The following is a 13,749-nucleotide window of genomic DNA, read 5'->3' as shown; positions in this document are numbered from 1 at the left end:
AACTGGACAAAAAGAAGGTGAAGGTGTCTCCTTTCCAGTATGCTTTAAATGATGGCAGCTCAGTGCCAGCCCCAAGGAGCTGCAGCGGTGGAGGGTAGGTCAGCACCACAGGGAACTAACCTCCAAAGGAAAAAGGCATTGGCATGTGCAGGGAAGCAGAGGGATAACAGAGTTGAAGACAGTGGCTCTGATTACCTGTGAGACACTCTTTCCCTCACCCCCCTGCATTTAGGACTCTCAGAGAGACACAGAAGAGGGAGGGCTGAGTTCCTTCTCTTGCTGGCTGTCATATGTAGGGACATATCTAGGGACACGCTTCACTTTGCCTGGGGGACTTTTCAAGCCATACTGCCCCCAAGATTCTGATATGCCTCCCTGGGAGGATGTGCTCCCCCATCCTTTGGGCTGAAAATCACTAAAGCTGTGAGCCATTGTTTCTGTTGTGAATATGTCACTCTTTTAGGTTTATTGAGAAGTAAAACAAATCAAGAACCACAGTGCTGGGCCGGCCCTGTGGCTTAGCGGTTAAGTGCGTGCGCTCTGATGCAGGCGGCCCGGGTTCGGATCCCGGGCGCGCACAGACGCACTGCTTCTCTGGCCATGCTGAGGCCGCGTCCCACATACAGCAACTAGAAGAATGTGCAACTATGACTTACAACTATCGCCTGGGGCTTTAGGGAAAAAAAAAAAAGCTCTATGTGCATTAAAAAAAAAAAAAAAAAAAAAAGAACCACAGTGCTAGTAACCTTGCCTTGGACCAACATATGAGTGGAGTTTAGGGCACTTTTGGATTCCACATTCATTTATTCAGCAAACATGTATTGAGTACCTATTGTGGATCAGGCACTATTATAGGTGCTGTGGGCATATAAAAGTGAAGATATGAGTTGTTCCCTGAGTGTAGAGTTTCAGATGTGCAAGATGAAAAAGTTATGGAAATCTGTTTCACAACAATGTGAAATACTTAATACTACTGAACTGTACACTTAAACATGGTTAAGGTGGTCAATTTTATGTTATGTGTTTTTTATCACAATAGAAAAAAGTGAAGATATGCTGCCTGTTCTCAGGGAGTCTTTCATTTAAACTGGAGAGAATCATCTGTTTAGGACCAATAATAATACATATTGTAGTAAATACTAATCAGGGGAATTCCCAGCTCACAACAAGTGCCCTTCTTTGGGAACAGCCCCCACCACAGAGGTGGACCTGAAGTAATGATGCCCAGTGTCCTTGCAACTTGACCCTGACCTCTGGCCACCTCCTAGGGGTAGACAACTGATCTAAGCTGTACCAATTATTGCAACTTGAATGGAGAGATCAGAGACTGAAGCTGGTTGAAGCTGTTACCTTAATGGCAGTGCCCATAAACTCCAGTTGCCGAGGACCCCAGAGCTGCTCAGCTCCCTGCCTTTTCCAAGGCCGGGTTGGTTAGCTCCGTCTCTGGTTCTGAGAGCTACCGCGGAATCCTTCCCATACATGCCGCTACTTACTGAAGCTAGCCACAATCATTCTCTGTTGCTTTCCACAAAATAACTTCAGTTAAAACCCATACGTAAGCGTGCTCCGCTGCAGCGGGCCAGGGTTCGGATCCCAGGATGCACACCCACACACCGCTTCTCCGGCCATGCTGTGGCCACGTCCCATATAAAGTAGAGGAAGATGGGCACAGATGTTAGCCCAGGGCCAGTCTTCCTCAGCAAAAAGAGGAGGACTGGCAACAGATGTTAGCTCAGGGCTAATCTGCCTCACAAAAACAAACAAACAAACAAACCCACACCAGAAGTGCTCCTTCTGGGAAATAAAAGTTGTCAGTTGATTATTTGCTGGTGATAGGGGAGGGGAGGTCTTCAGTCAGAAAACAACATAGGTGGTTAATTGGTTAATTTATAGATTAACAACATAGTTAACATAGCAAACTCTTGCTCCATAAGCAAACACTTTTAACCTGAAGGAGCTGCTGGTTGCTCCTTACAGGCACGGGGTTATTTCCTACTAGATGTATGGAGGTGAGGGGAGGACGAAGTTGTGTGTGTGGCCCAAGCTATGCAGAGTTCCTCCCACATTCTTCTGGTCGTTATTCAGTTACAAAACTTCGCTGGTCTGAGAAGACTGGAAGGACGAAGCTAGAGGCGGCTGTGGCCTGAAGCTGAGGCTGCTGTTGTCCCTCTGGCAGTCTGAGATGGGACTGCCAGTGAGGAAAAAACATCTGTGTATAAAGGAAGAGAGACGAGAGCCGCCCAGGAAGCTCTCTTTTGGGGAAGGATCCAACTGGGTCAAGATTCCTCCACAATTCCTAGCGAAAGGACGCCCCAGCATCTGAGATCACCGGATCACAGCAAGGTGCGGGGAGACTGACGAAGAGGGAATGGGGAGACGTGCCTTAATAGACAGCTGCGCTGTGCCCCTGCAGATGGGAAGGGACTCTGTTCACCCAACAGGCCATTTATACACAGCGCCGGGCACACAGCCACACTTAGCAGAGCTCAGTAAACGTTTTCTGAACTGGAAGATGCAATGGCGTGGAGAGGCAGAGGGGGAGGATGGAGCAAGAGCCGCGGCCAACAGCCTCGGAGGCCGCTGAAAAAAATCTGGGCTTGGGACCCAGAAAGAGAGGCCTCGCGTGAATCCTCGAAAACCTCGCGCATTTCTGGGCAGGAAGTCAAAGGGGGAGGGTGGGGCGCTGGGGCGCTAGTCGGTTACTAAACTCGAAAAGAGGGTTGGCATTTGGCGGATTTAGAGGACCGAGGACGAGGACCAGGTCCGAGGTCACCGGGAAGCGGATCTGAAACGAAGGTTCTAGGCTCCGGTAGGGAAGGAGAACTGTAGTCCCGGGCTCGGCGCCAATGCCGTTGCCCGGGTAACGGGAAGGAGGTGGAGCAGAGCCGAGCTGAGCTTTGACTGACAGGGCCACAGCAGGGGCGGAACTCTGCTTCTAGCTGGCTATGTCCCCCAGAGGGGTGTGGCTTACTTATGACTGGCAGGCCCCCGGGACCGGGCTGGTTTGAGACTGACGAGTTTGGGAGGAAATGGGGCTCGGCTCGACTCGTAGGGCACCGGACCCAGCGGGAACTAGGCTAGTCTGACTGGCATGAGGCCACAGGGCCGGAGATGAAGCTGGCCTAAACCACCTGCCTTAAGACGCCGGCCTCATTAGTCCCAGTGACCCTAGAAAAGAGCAGGATATGCCCAGTTGGCCCCCTCCTCATGGCTGGGCTAAGCTAGGGCTCTAGACCCAGGCCATTTTTCTCCTTAGAACGTGGGCCAGGAGAGAGGGAGGGTTGTGGTCTTTCTTATAATGGGCGGAGTGGGAGCTCTGGAGCAGATGAGGCCAGGCAAGGGGAAGAAGGCTGTGGAGGAAGGCCAAGGATGCTGATGCAGGCTCCCAGAAAAGGTTCCTGGCCGCTGAGCACTAGGAGGAAGAGAGGAGGCCCAAGAATGGGGCAGATTACTTTCCAGTGAGAAAAGTGCTATCTCTGCCCAAACGCTGACTTCCGAGGAAAATTCCAAGTATGTGGAGGCAATTTGGAAAACGTACCTGGCTAGAGAGCCTGTGAAGTTAGTCTAAACCTAACTTTTTTGCTTTGAGGAGCTGGTGTGGAATTAGGAAGGAAAGATGGCAGGAAAGCATTACTTCCAAATTGGCCCGTTGGCGCCCTGGCCAATCTTCTCTCTGATGTGGCTGAGTGTTATCTGCAGAGCACAGATAATTCTGTTATAAAATGTTCTTAATGATTTTGTTTTACAGAGATCCCTGCACCTCACTCCCCAAGTGGGTTTATTTTACATAGATTTCCCAGCAAAAGCACAAGCCCTGTTTTCAAGGGGCTTACCAAAGGCCAAAGCTATAACTGCAGAGAGAGGCTTCAAGAGTTGACCCAGGGCTCCAGTGGGCTTGATGGGAAGCACTGGTCCAGGTTGGCAGAACAGGGTGGACTTGAAACTGGTTATCTAAATGTCCCATATTTAATCAAGAATAGGAATCTTCGCTTATACTCCAGCTATAAAATCCTCATGGTTGGCAATTCCTCAGTGGCTTTAATAAAAGGTTTGTGTACACTTGTGGGCCTGTCAGTTCTGCTGGCCTGTAAACAAACTGGGCCCAAGGAGGAGATGCCTTGGAATGTCAAAGGGACTAGGAGAATGACCTCAGGTTTGGCTGGTGGCTGGAAGGGGAGGAAGAAGCATAGCACAGTGGCTTCAGAGTCACACAACTCAGCTTGAATCCTGGCTCCCTCACCTCCTAGTTGTGTAGCTATGGGCAACTTTCTTAATGTCTTTAAGCCTGTGTCTTTGCTAAGAATGGATATAACATGTCTGGCCTCACAGGGGTGGTTGTGAAGACCAAAAGATATAATGGACTTAAAGCACTTGCCTTCAGTAAGTCTGGCACCACACAGTAGGACTCAGTGAGCAGTAGCCAATGTCGCCCCCCTGCCCATACAGGTAAACTTCTACTTCCTAGGAGGAGTGCGTGAGTCCAGGCCAACGCAGCAGGTTCACTTTCAGCCCTAAGGATTTCTCCCCACCACCTAGTGTGAGAGCTTTGAGCTGAAAAAGGGAGATGAGGGGTACTTCCTCCAGGGAGTAGGGACTGGATTTTATTATAGGTTTATTCATGTTTATTCTTTTGAATCTCCCAAAGCCAAGACTTAGGGCAGGAGAGCCAACTATAAGCTCTTTAATAGTGGCTCCCTCCAGCTGCACACAGGCAGGAACTTTTGGCCTCATTTTTCCCAGAAAAAAAAAAAGAGGTTACATAAGCAGGGAGGGAGTGGAGGGCCCTGGGGCGGGGGAAAGGGGTGTTAGCAAAGGGTCCCTGCCAGGCTTGTTCCCATGTGGTATCAGCTGGGGCGTGGAGGGCATGCTGGTGCCCTAACAACTTCTCTCTGATGGAGCGGGGCAGTCCTTAGCCTTCCTCTCTCCAGAGGCCTCCTTGGGGACCAGAGGCCACCACCCATGTCAAATGCCTGAAGGAAACCAAGAAGCAGAGCCTGAGGAGTGTGATCAGCCCCCCTAGCAAAGAAGGAAATGAGGCCAGGACTCTATTTGCTGAGGAATAGAAGGTGGAGACATCTACATCCCCCTCTACTTTAATACTCAGGGCGCAGATGGAGGACTGATTTTCTAGTCTCAGAGCGCCCTCTGCTGGAGGCTGAGGCTCCCTACAGAAAGGGAGGGAAGAGACTAAGACCTGGACTCCGAGGGGAGAGAAGAGAAAGCTGTAGGCAGGAGGCTCTTCCTGGGTACTCAGGACATGAAATCAAGTGAAGTAGACAGGTTTTCAGTTTATTGAGTAACAATGGCATCATAGCTTTTATCACTCGTGGCGGTTGGGTGGGGGAACAGGAAAGTGTTCTTAGAGGATCCCACTGAGGCCTTCATCCGCCCCACCCACCCCTTCAACCAGAGGTCATGGGAGTTGGAGTCAAGGTCCAACTCCGCACTCTGTGAGTTTACCACCACATATTCCATCCCCAAGCCCACCTCCTCTTTGGACCAGGGTCCTTTGATGCCTGGGTCCTTCCTCCTCTTGGGAGTGGGGTGGGTGTGGGAGCAGGGCCAAGCCTCAAGAAAGAGAAGGAGCTAAGGTGGGAGTTCAGCTGAATGTCTAACAAGGGGCAATGGAACACAAAATTCTCAGTCTTCAGATTGTACACTCTGGGCCTAGTTGCCCTTGAGGGTGTCCTAGTTACACCCACTCAGATACCTGTGGAGTTTAAGCACCGTTCCCACAACTGTGTCCCTCTGTAAGAGGGTGCCATGGGAGCTCTTAAAGGGGAATGCTTGCTTTGTCTTCGTGGATTTTTGGTTGATGGAGGGGGTTGGGATTGTAGGTTTAGATTTGAGGTTATGATGTCAGAGTGGACCAAGAACTCCTAGGATTGTTCCTGAAGATGCCCACGTTGCAATGTGGGGAAGATGGGAAGACAGCAAGAGCAGTACAGGATACCAACACTCTGTTGTTCTGGTAGAGAAGAAGAGAAGAAATGATCTAGTCCAGGATGTGGGGTATGGCATAAGCCTCCTGCCTCCCTTATCCTGACATGTCTTCCTCTGCCAGCCCCGTTGCTGAGTCAGCTTTGGGAGCCAGGAAGCAGAAATCTGAAGTTTGGCCTGCTAGTGTCCCTCAGTCTCTGTCCTGAGATTCTGGGGCTCCTCTGTGTCCAGAAGGGGTTAGATGCTGTCAGAAATGACTTGGCTGGTGGAACTGTTTAGGCAAGGAAGTCCTGTAGCCTGGCTGGCTGGCAAGTGGCAGGAGGCCGAGAAGGGAAGCCAGATATCAGGACGTCCCAGGACAGCATGTCTGCTCCTAGCTTCCAAGACAGCACGTACACATGTTCACACACACACACACACACACACACACACACATCACATATATATGTAAGTAGACACACAAGCTCAGGAGAAAGGAGAGAGGAGAGAAAAAGGTTTACGGGGGCACCTCTCGCAGCCTAATGGAATGGATGCTGGTCTCAATGGCCACTCCCCCACTAAGCCCTCTGCCCAGAATCAGGCAGACAGGCAAGTGGTAGGGATGGCAAGGCTCCACTGAAGCAGCAGCCCAAGGGGGTGAGGGAGAGGCCAGGGGCTGCCCCTCCCTCAAAGCCCCTTGTTGTAGTAAACCACTTCGATGCTGGGGTTTTGCTCACGGATCTGAGCTCTCAGCTCCGGCTCCAGCCTGCTCACATGTATGGAGCTGCAACAGAACACACAGGCAGGCTGAGTGTCCCCTGAACCCAACCCCCTCAGGCTAAGGGATCGCCATCCCTCCTCCTTCCAGGCTGAAGAATCTTCTCTTTCAACTGCCAGAAGTCCAGCTCACTGTCATTCCCCAACCCCCAGAATAAGTCAAGTGCCTGCCAGGCCTCCTCCTGGAACACACTGAAGGAACTTAAGGTCAGCTGGTTCCAGAGAGGTGGAGACCAGCCAGAGCCCCAGCCCAGCCCAGGGCAGCACTTACCTTCTCTGGGGGAACAGGGCACAGCACAGGGGGGTGGCAAATACCAGGCTGGGGAGAGAAGAGTGTTGGAAGGGTTCGTGAAGCTTGATGTACAGGGTTCCCTCCCTGTACCCCACCCCCTCTCTGGAGACAGCCCTTAGGCGTGGAGATTGATTAAAGCCAACTGACATTAGGTTCTGGCTGAGGAAAGAGCTTCCAGAACAGTGACCCGGAGCTCCACCGCCAGCAAGTGACAGAATCAGGAATTAAATGTGCATGAAACTTCTGGATGGTACCAAAAGATTTTTCCATGGTTTCCTCTTGTAGATGAAGTCTGGAACCCCTTCAACTAGACTCTTGACCTTCAAGGACAGGGATCACCCTAACACACCCAGTATTCTCTGCAGGTATCCAAGACCCCTACCAGCCGAATGTATGAATGAATGTGTATACAAACATCTTAAAAGCAGTAATAACCACCCATGTCCACCATGGAAAGGGCACTCCCACACACCCTCCTAACTCCCTGCACACTTACCAGAAGCCCACCAGTCCCACTTGCAGGGGCGCCCCCAGCCAGGGGCGGCGCTGTGGGGAGACAGAGACAATGGAATGGCATGTGTCCCCTGCCCCCTAACCCCCACCCCATTGTACCCACCATGGCTCTATACCACAGCCCTGCCTTTGAGCCTCTGATACACGGCCCTTTTCTTTCTCCCAAGCCCAGGACAGGGTTGGGACCTCCAGATCACCATCCTCCACTCCAGCCAGGCCTGTTTGCTGACACCCTCCCTAGTGTCCCCTCACCCATTCTCGCCTCTCAGAATTGGTTCCCATAGCACTCCCTGCCCCTTTCTCTTCCCTCACTTCCTCCAGGAGCGGCTTTCTTCAGGAAGCCTCGTCTAACCCTCCACTCACTTCCTCCTGCCCCACTGGCACGAATCTGTCCCTTTCCAAACACATGTCCTGCTCTGTACACCCTTCTTGATTCGCTTCAGTCACAGGGACCACCATTCTGTTTCTCCAGTGTGCGCAGCTGGTGCTCAATAAATGTTTGTGAATAAATGATTGAATGAGTGAGCCAGGGCTTGTGTTCCTCTGCCTTGCTTCCCTGTCCTGTTTGTGCATGTGTGAGCCTGTGTGTCTGTGTCTGTGTGTCTGTCTCGCTGTTGTTAGTGGGTGACAGCATGAATGTCATATCAGGTGTGACTGTGATAGTCCATCCCTGTGTGTGTCAGAGGCGTCTGGAGTGACACCAGTTTCCTTCAGGACAGAAATCATTTTTCTCCTTCCCTTATCCTCTTCTCCTGCTCCCTCAGTGTTCCTTCACCCCAGCCTAATTCATTCTTGCTGAATGAATGAAGGTGGAGGGGGTAGCGCCAGGGTGGGGCAAACAGGTGGCAAGTCTTAGACTCAGGTCAGGCTGGAGAGAGGGCTAGGCACTGGTCACTTCTGCTCCCAGCCACTACCACTTCCAGGATGGGAGAGGTGAGTGACCTACCTTCAGGAAGTCTTTCTTCTCCAGAGCATCCATGATCACGGGGGGAATGGCTGAGGGGAGAGCAGGGCAGGGAGGGAAGCAGTGGAGTGAAAGTTGGGACCCAAAGGAAGGGAGAATCCCCCCACGGTCTTATGGCCCCCCTTAGAGAACCGCACCTCCCTTCTCTCAGAGCCTCCCGTGCCCCACCCCGCCACCCCCGCCTCACCCATGGCTGGAATCGCCATGCAGATTCTTGATACCACCACCTGGAAGATTCCCCGCTTAGCTGCGGCCACCGAGTGGCCAAGCCTCTGACCCGCCTCATCAGTGACCGGGATGCCCACCTGCAGCTCCCTGGGAAGCGAAGGGAGTAGGGGTCAGATCACAGGCCCCAAACCCCACCTGCAATGCCCTCATGGGCAGCTATTGGGGTTCTCTCAGACAGCCTAGATCCAAAGGGTGGTTCTCCCCACTCCAGGATCCTAGCATCAGACTGAGACTGGGCCAGCAGCTCATGTCCAGGGAGGGAGAGGAGTGTCCCCACTCTGGGCTGGTCTACATGGCTGGATGGTGTGTCCAGATGCACCCTGGGCACACACACGCCAGGAGTCGGGGCCACTCACCTCTGCCTCATCAGAGGGATGTTGATGCAGTTGGCAGCTGCCACAGCTGCAAAGGGCACAAATCTGCTGACCAGCGGGGGCAGGTGCTGGGGGAGGAAAGAGGTCATTTAACGGCCCTAAGGGCTATGGGGTGGTGGGGAACTCTGAGGAGACATGTGGGGAGGCTATAGGTCAGGTGGTGGGGTGATGGGGAAGAAGGAGGTGGATAAAGGGTGAATGGGGTTGCAGTGGAAGGGGGGGGCATTTACCTTTGTGAGGGATTTGAGTCCCAGGGCCGTGGCCACAGCCCCAGTGGTGGCACTCACATAAGCTGTTCCCAGCTGCCTGTGGGTGGAAGAGGCAGGACACAAGGGGAGAGGTGAACAGTTCAGTATGTGGTTCTTTCTTTCAGGGACATGCCAAATCCTCAACACATGAGGCGTGGGAGGGTGGCCTTATTGCAGAGAAATGCCTCCCAGGCTCCAGTGTAGACTTGTCTGGAAGCCCCAATCCCTCCCCTTGAGGAAGAGTGAGTCCCCAAAGGACACACAAGAGGAACCCATGCCCTCAGTTAGGCCAGGAAAGTGGGGAAGGGGGGCAGGCTGAGAGGAGGGCGCTGAGCCACTGGCTGCACGGGCCCTCTGAGAACAGGCGCAAAGGGGAGAGAGCAGTGCTGGGCAAGGAGGGGAGAAGCGTCCCTGGGGACGGGCTCTCACCTCACAGTGATGGGAGCGTCGCCACTGCGGTTGGAGTAGTTAACAACAGCATTGAAGGACTGATTCACCCACTGCCAGAACACCACAGTTGGGGTCTTCCTGAGGGAACAAAGACACTTACTTCTGCCTCCTCTACAATGTCCCTCATCCTTGGACCCAGATAATGAAACCCCAAAGGTTATTCCCAAACACTCAGGAGGGACCCAGTCAATGACCCAAGAACCTGCTCTGGTGACCCCTGCATGACCCTCCTCACTTACACAAACACAACCACTGTCTCCGGGTTGGGAGGACCCCCCAGGGCTGAGTTCTGAGGAATGGAAGGGATTCTGACACAAGATCTCACCCACTCACTATTTTTTGCCCAAACTGGCCCAGAAAGGAAGCACCTAGTCATCAAGCCACACTCTGGCTAAGACAGAGCGCTCAGGGAGGGGACACCGGGACAGGACCTGCCTGTAGAAGGTGAGCATGCAGCCAGTGATGGTCATGTTCATGGGCACCTGAGCTGACATGCGGCCAATCAGGACCACCTTCTCCCCCGTGTCCGGATGGAAGGCAGAGTCATACACATACTTGGCCCTCCACAGCTGGTCCTCGGTGAGCCCTGGAGTCACCACGCCAGCCCTGCAGAGGTTGGCAGGGAGCAGACAGGCAATTCTAGAGGGCAGATCTGCCCTCCCAAGCCCTGCCCACCCAGCTCAGGGGAAGTCTGGGCAGAGGACCAGGCACTCTGGCCCCCAATCTTAGAATAAAGGAGCTCCTTGTCTCTGGGGGAGAGTCAAAGCTTCCCAGAAAGTGTGTGGGGGGGGTCCTATTTCTATTTCCCTTCTAGCCACACAAAGAGGGGTGCCCTTCTGTTTCTGCCTAAGTGCTGCGTCATGGGTACTGGTGGTTTCCAATGGGTCAAAAATGGCTGAGGGCATTGCAAGGGTTTTTCCTCCTGCAGACAAAGGGGATGGCCTCCTACCTTGTTGGGACTCAATTTTGAGCCCCTCTGTCCTTGCAGAGGGTGGCCCAGCAATGGGATAGGTCTCTATAGAGGGTCTGTGAGGCACAGAGCAGCGCCCCCCCCATAACTATCAATGCCACATCCTCAACCCAAACACCCTAAAATCCTTTGGGTTAAAACTCTGTGCCACAGCTATCTGTGATTCCAGCAGACAGGGCCAGGGAGTGAGGGGACTGATGAGTAGGACAGGCTCACTCTCAAGCTTGGGGAGGCAGGTACAAAAGGTACTGTATTAATGGCAGGGAATGAGACCGTGGGGTACAGGGTCAGACGGGGTAGGGAGTCACCTGTAGTTCTGCACAATGTTCCGGGAAGCTTCCAGCTGTGCCCCAGACAGCAGCAGATTTCGGGGGTCGGTAACAGTGAAGAAGTGCCGGGCTCTGCCCAGGAATGTGCTTTGGTCCCAGCGAGGTTCTTGGATGTTGATATCTAAGGGCAATTCACCCATTTTCTGCAGAGCAGGGACCAGAGTGAGAGGACTCCAAGGAGGGGGTCCAAGGGCTCCACTTGGGGGAGACTTTGGTGGCCCTGCCCTGGTCCCTGGGCCTATTGCCAATCCCTTCTAGAGCTCAAAGTGACTCCAGATAGGTAAAGCAAGGGTTGGGGGAGGAGCTGTTTTCTAGGCATTGTCTTGGCCCAGGCATCTGCAGCCACTGGGGGAGGGGGCGAGGAGAACAGAACCACAAAAATAGATCATCTTATGCTGTGGCCTGGTGCAGATTTTCATGAGTGAGGATTTATATGTGTGTCGTCGATGCATGAGCAGCAGCTAATCCTATGCAGCTACTCTTGTGCTCTGTATTCACAAAAATGCATTCTATATGCATCACACATCTCTGTTCCTGTCAGCTTTAGGCCCCAGTTGCCTTGAGACCTAGATACAAACCCCTAAGGCTGTCTGGGAAGATAGCATACGCCATCCCACACCCCAGCCCCTGATTGGAGGAGAGCAAGATCTCATTGGCCACTCTAGGGCTTATCTATTCCAGATCTCAAACAGGGGACTCTGATGCCAGCCGTGTGAGAGTGTGTGTGTGTGTGTGTTCATGGGCATGCACAAGACCCACCTTCCTCAACCCCCACTAAAGGCTCAAGGCTCTCCTTGTTCCCCAGCTGGGCAGGGCTGGCACAGACACTCATCTACCTCTCCCCGAGCTACCTGCTTCCAGAAAGGAGCAGGATTCAGTAAGTGCCCCCTCCAGCCAGCACAGAGAGCCTGGAGCAGCCATCTGGCTGCACTGGGCAAAATCCTACAGAATGACTAATCCTCTCCAACCACACTTCCTCCCTCACAGGCAGACACACCCTCCCTTCTCTCACACACTCACAATCACATACCCACACACAAAGACACCATCACACAGCCCTACATAGACATACAAACAGGGTGGACACGCCCTGCATACAGTGGCCCACAAAGACTGTTACTTGCACGCACAAACACACACACACAGCCCATATCCATCAGTTGCAGACGCTTGAATGTGTGACCACTCAGAGCCCCACCCTGACATTCCTCCCCGCTACCAACTTCCTCTTATGTCCCTTGAACCTCCTTAGAGCCAAAGATGCTGAATGGGACAGGACAGAGAGCACCCTTCAAGGCAGGCCTCCCTCTCCGACTCCCAGCCCTCAACTCCCTACTCCCCTGACCCCCGAACCCGCCCAGGGCAGCAGGACTCACGCGCTCCTGGGCTCCTGGGGTCCTGGCCTCTGCAGCTCTCAGATCTGCCTTCTTCTTCGCGCATCACCCCCGCCCTCCAACCCATCACGCGTAACGTCACGCGTGACGCTAACCAGCAGGAGGGGCGGGGGCTCCCCTGGCACGTCCGCCCGGTGTGCCCCGGATTGGCAGAGTCCGGGGGCGGCGGGTGTCGTTTGGGGCGACGCCCCCAGCCCCGGCTACTGGGACTCAGCCTCACGCTGCCTCCCAGAGCCAATAGGGGCTGAGGGATCAGTTCTGGCCGGATTCCCAGCGGGAGAGAGGAGGGGAGGAGCCGCGGGTGCTGCCCGCTTTGCTTGCAGTCCCCTGGCTGGCCTCGGGAGGCACCCGGCCTCTGCAGCAAGGGGTCTAGGTACCCAGGGCGAAGGCGGGCGGCGTGGAGAGGCTATCCTCTGGTGGTGCGCTCGGAGGGACTCGAGTTACTTCCCGGCTTGTTTACTTGACGGCTACCTTGGCAGTGGCCTCCGCCTACTTGGCCCCCTGGGCGCCTATCCCGGTTCCCACAAGCTCCTTTCGCAGCACCTCGGCGTTCGCACCCCTTCACAGTCCCGTTTCGCTCTTGCTTGTGCCCCTTCTATGTCCCCAGCCCTTTCCTCCTCCCCAGGCCCCTTCTTACTCGCCTCTGAAACCCCTAGCTCCTCTGAGTCCCCAGTTTCCTTGTGCTTCCAATCCCTACCTCTGCACCACAGACCCTAGCCCCAGTCCTTGCCCTGCGATGTGAAGGGACAGAAGGCTCCAGCAAGTGAATCAGAAAGAATCTTCCGCCCCCTAGTGTTCTGGGACCAACTGCCCCGCCCTGCGTCCTTTCCAGGACTGGCTGTCCACACACTTTCTGACATAGAAGGGGGATGCATGTGAAGAAGGCAAAGCTCAGCCACACAAACACTCACAACTCACCCAGTCACCGTACAGAGCACAGCTGCTGCACACCCAGACCCCAGTCCACGCTCCTGCCCACCGCAGGCTCAGGCCCGCTCTGCCCAGGTGACACTCCCTCACTGAGGCCTCAGGGGTGACCGCGGAGGTGTGGCAATTCCATGAGCCCTGGGAGCTGCCTTGGCCTGGAGAAGACGGGGTTCTGGGCTTTCCCTGCGCTGAGTTCGCGGGGCAGGGTGGGGCATCAGAACTCGAACTGTAGCGGATATAACTCAGCCGCCGCAGCCTAGGTGACAAACAGCTGTCCTGGGCGCCCAAGGGAGGTGGCAGGAGAGAGTGACTGGCGGCCCTCCCAGCCAATGGGAGCCCGGGGCTGCGCAGGCCAGCCTTGTTC

General features: G+C 54.1%; 1 protein-coding gene across 3 annotated transcripts; it reads right to left on the bottom strand.

Annotated features, from left to right (window-relative positions):
* Positions 1-5,268: 5,268 nt before the first annotated feature.
* Positions 5,269-13,595, bottom strand: SFXN3 (sideroflexin 3). 3 transcript variants are annotated; one of them, XM_087432472.1, is made up of 11 exons: positions 13,377-13,595; positions 11,044-11,207; positions 10,197-10,371; positions 9,745-9,839; positions 9,298-9,373; positions 9,050-9,135; positions 8,653-8,780; positions 8,448-8,497; positions 7,485-7,534; positions 6,968-7,015; positions 5,269-6,703 (listed from the first exon to the last, which is right to left on the bottom strand). In XM_087432472.1, the coding sequence occupies exons 2-11, from the start codon at positions 11,202-11,204 to the stop codon at positions 6,607-6,609; spliced, it is 966 nt and encodes a 321-aa protein (XP_087288598.1). In that variant the 5' UTR covers positions 11,205-11,207; positions 13,377-13,595; the 3' UTR covers positions 5,269-6,606. The 3 variants fall into 3 exon arrangements, with proteins under 3 accessions (XP_087288598.1, XP_087288597.1, XP_087288599.1); XM_087432471.1 differs by lacking the exon at positions 13,377-13,595 and adding an exon at positions 12,441-12,670; XM_087432473.1 differs by lacking the exons at positions 10,197-10,371; positions 13,377-13,595 and adding an exon at positions 12,441-13,012 and having other exon boundaries at positions 9,745-9,843.
* Positions 13,596-13,749: the final 154 nt, after the last annotated feature.

The sequence above is a fragment of the Ceratotherium simum genome, chromosome 6 (assembly GCF_057802395.1).
Source record: "Ceratotherium simum simum isolate JZ-2026a chromosome 6, ASM5780239v1, whole genome shotgun sequence".
Classification (NCBI taxonomy): Eukaryota; Metazoa; Chordata; class Mammalia; order Perissodactyla; family Rhinocerotidae; genus Ceratotherium; species Ceratotherium simum.
This window is presented reverse-complemented; position numbering and strand designations above follow the sequence as displayed.

Excerpts from the sequence above, each read along its gene's own strand:
- SFXN3 (XM_087432472.1), bottom strand. The coding sequence starts at position 11,204 with ATGGGTGAATTGCCCTTAGATATCAACATCCAAGAACCTCGCTGGGAC. Across the intron at positions 9,136-9,297 it reads GACTCAAATCCCTCACAAAG|CACCTGCCCCCGCTGGTCAG; the intron begins GTAAATGCCCCC and ends TTCCTCCCCCAG. Across the intron at positions 8,498-8,652 it reads CATGGCGATTCCAGCCATGG|CCATTCCCCCCGTGATCATG; the intron begins GTGAGGCGGGGG and ends CTCTCCCCTCAG.